Below are 222 nucleotides of genomic sequence, written 5' to 3' on the forward strand. Positions count from 1 at the left end.
AGAAGATAGGTGTCTACGAGCTTAGATCGAAGAAGAAGAAGACCGACAAAAGGTCTCTACTATTCTGTAGGAGGTATACGATTTCTCTCATGAAACAAGCACGTCTGTTGATCTATATCCTAGACTCTGACTCGACGAAACAAAGAGATAGGAACGAACGAAAGAAAGAAAGAAGAAAAAGATCAGAAAAGAAAAGGAAGAAGAAGAAGATAGGTGTCTACG

The 222-nt window shown here is 39.2% G+C and overlaps 1 protein-coding gene across 1 annotated transcript; it reads right to left on the reverse strand.

Annotated features, from left to right (window-relative positions):
• Window positions 1-6: 6 nt before the first annotated feature.
• CSUI_002836 (uncharacterized protein) lies at window positions 7-222 on the reverse strand (the record flags this gene model as incomplete). The annotated part of the gene is made up of 1 exon (XM_068063035.1): window positions 7-222. A coding segment is annotated over one exon (135 nt), but the record flags the coding sequence as incomplete, so codon positions are not given.

This window comes from Cystoisospora suis (assembly GCF_002600585.1).
Source record: "Cystoisospora suis strain Wien I chromosome Unknown contig_1201, whole genome shotgun sequence".
Classification (NCBI taxonomy): domain Eukaryota; phylum Apicomplexa; class Conoidasida; order Eucoccidiorida; family Sarcocystidae; genus Cystoisospora; species Cystoisospora suis.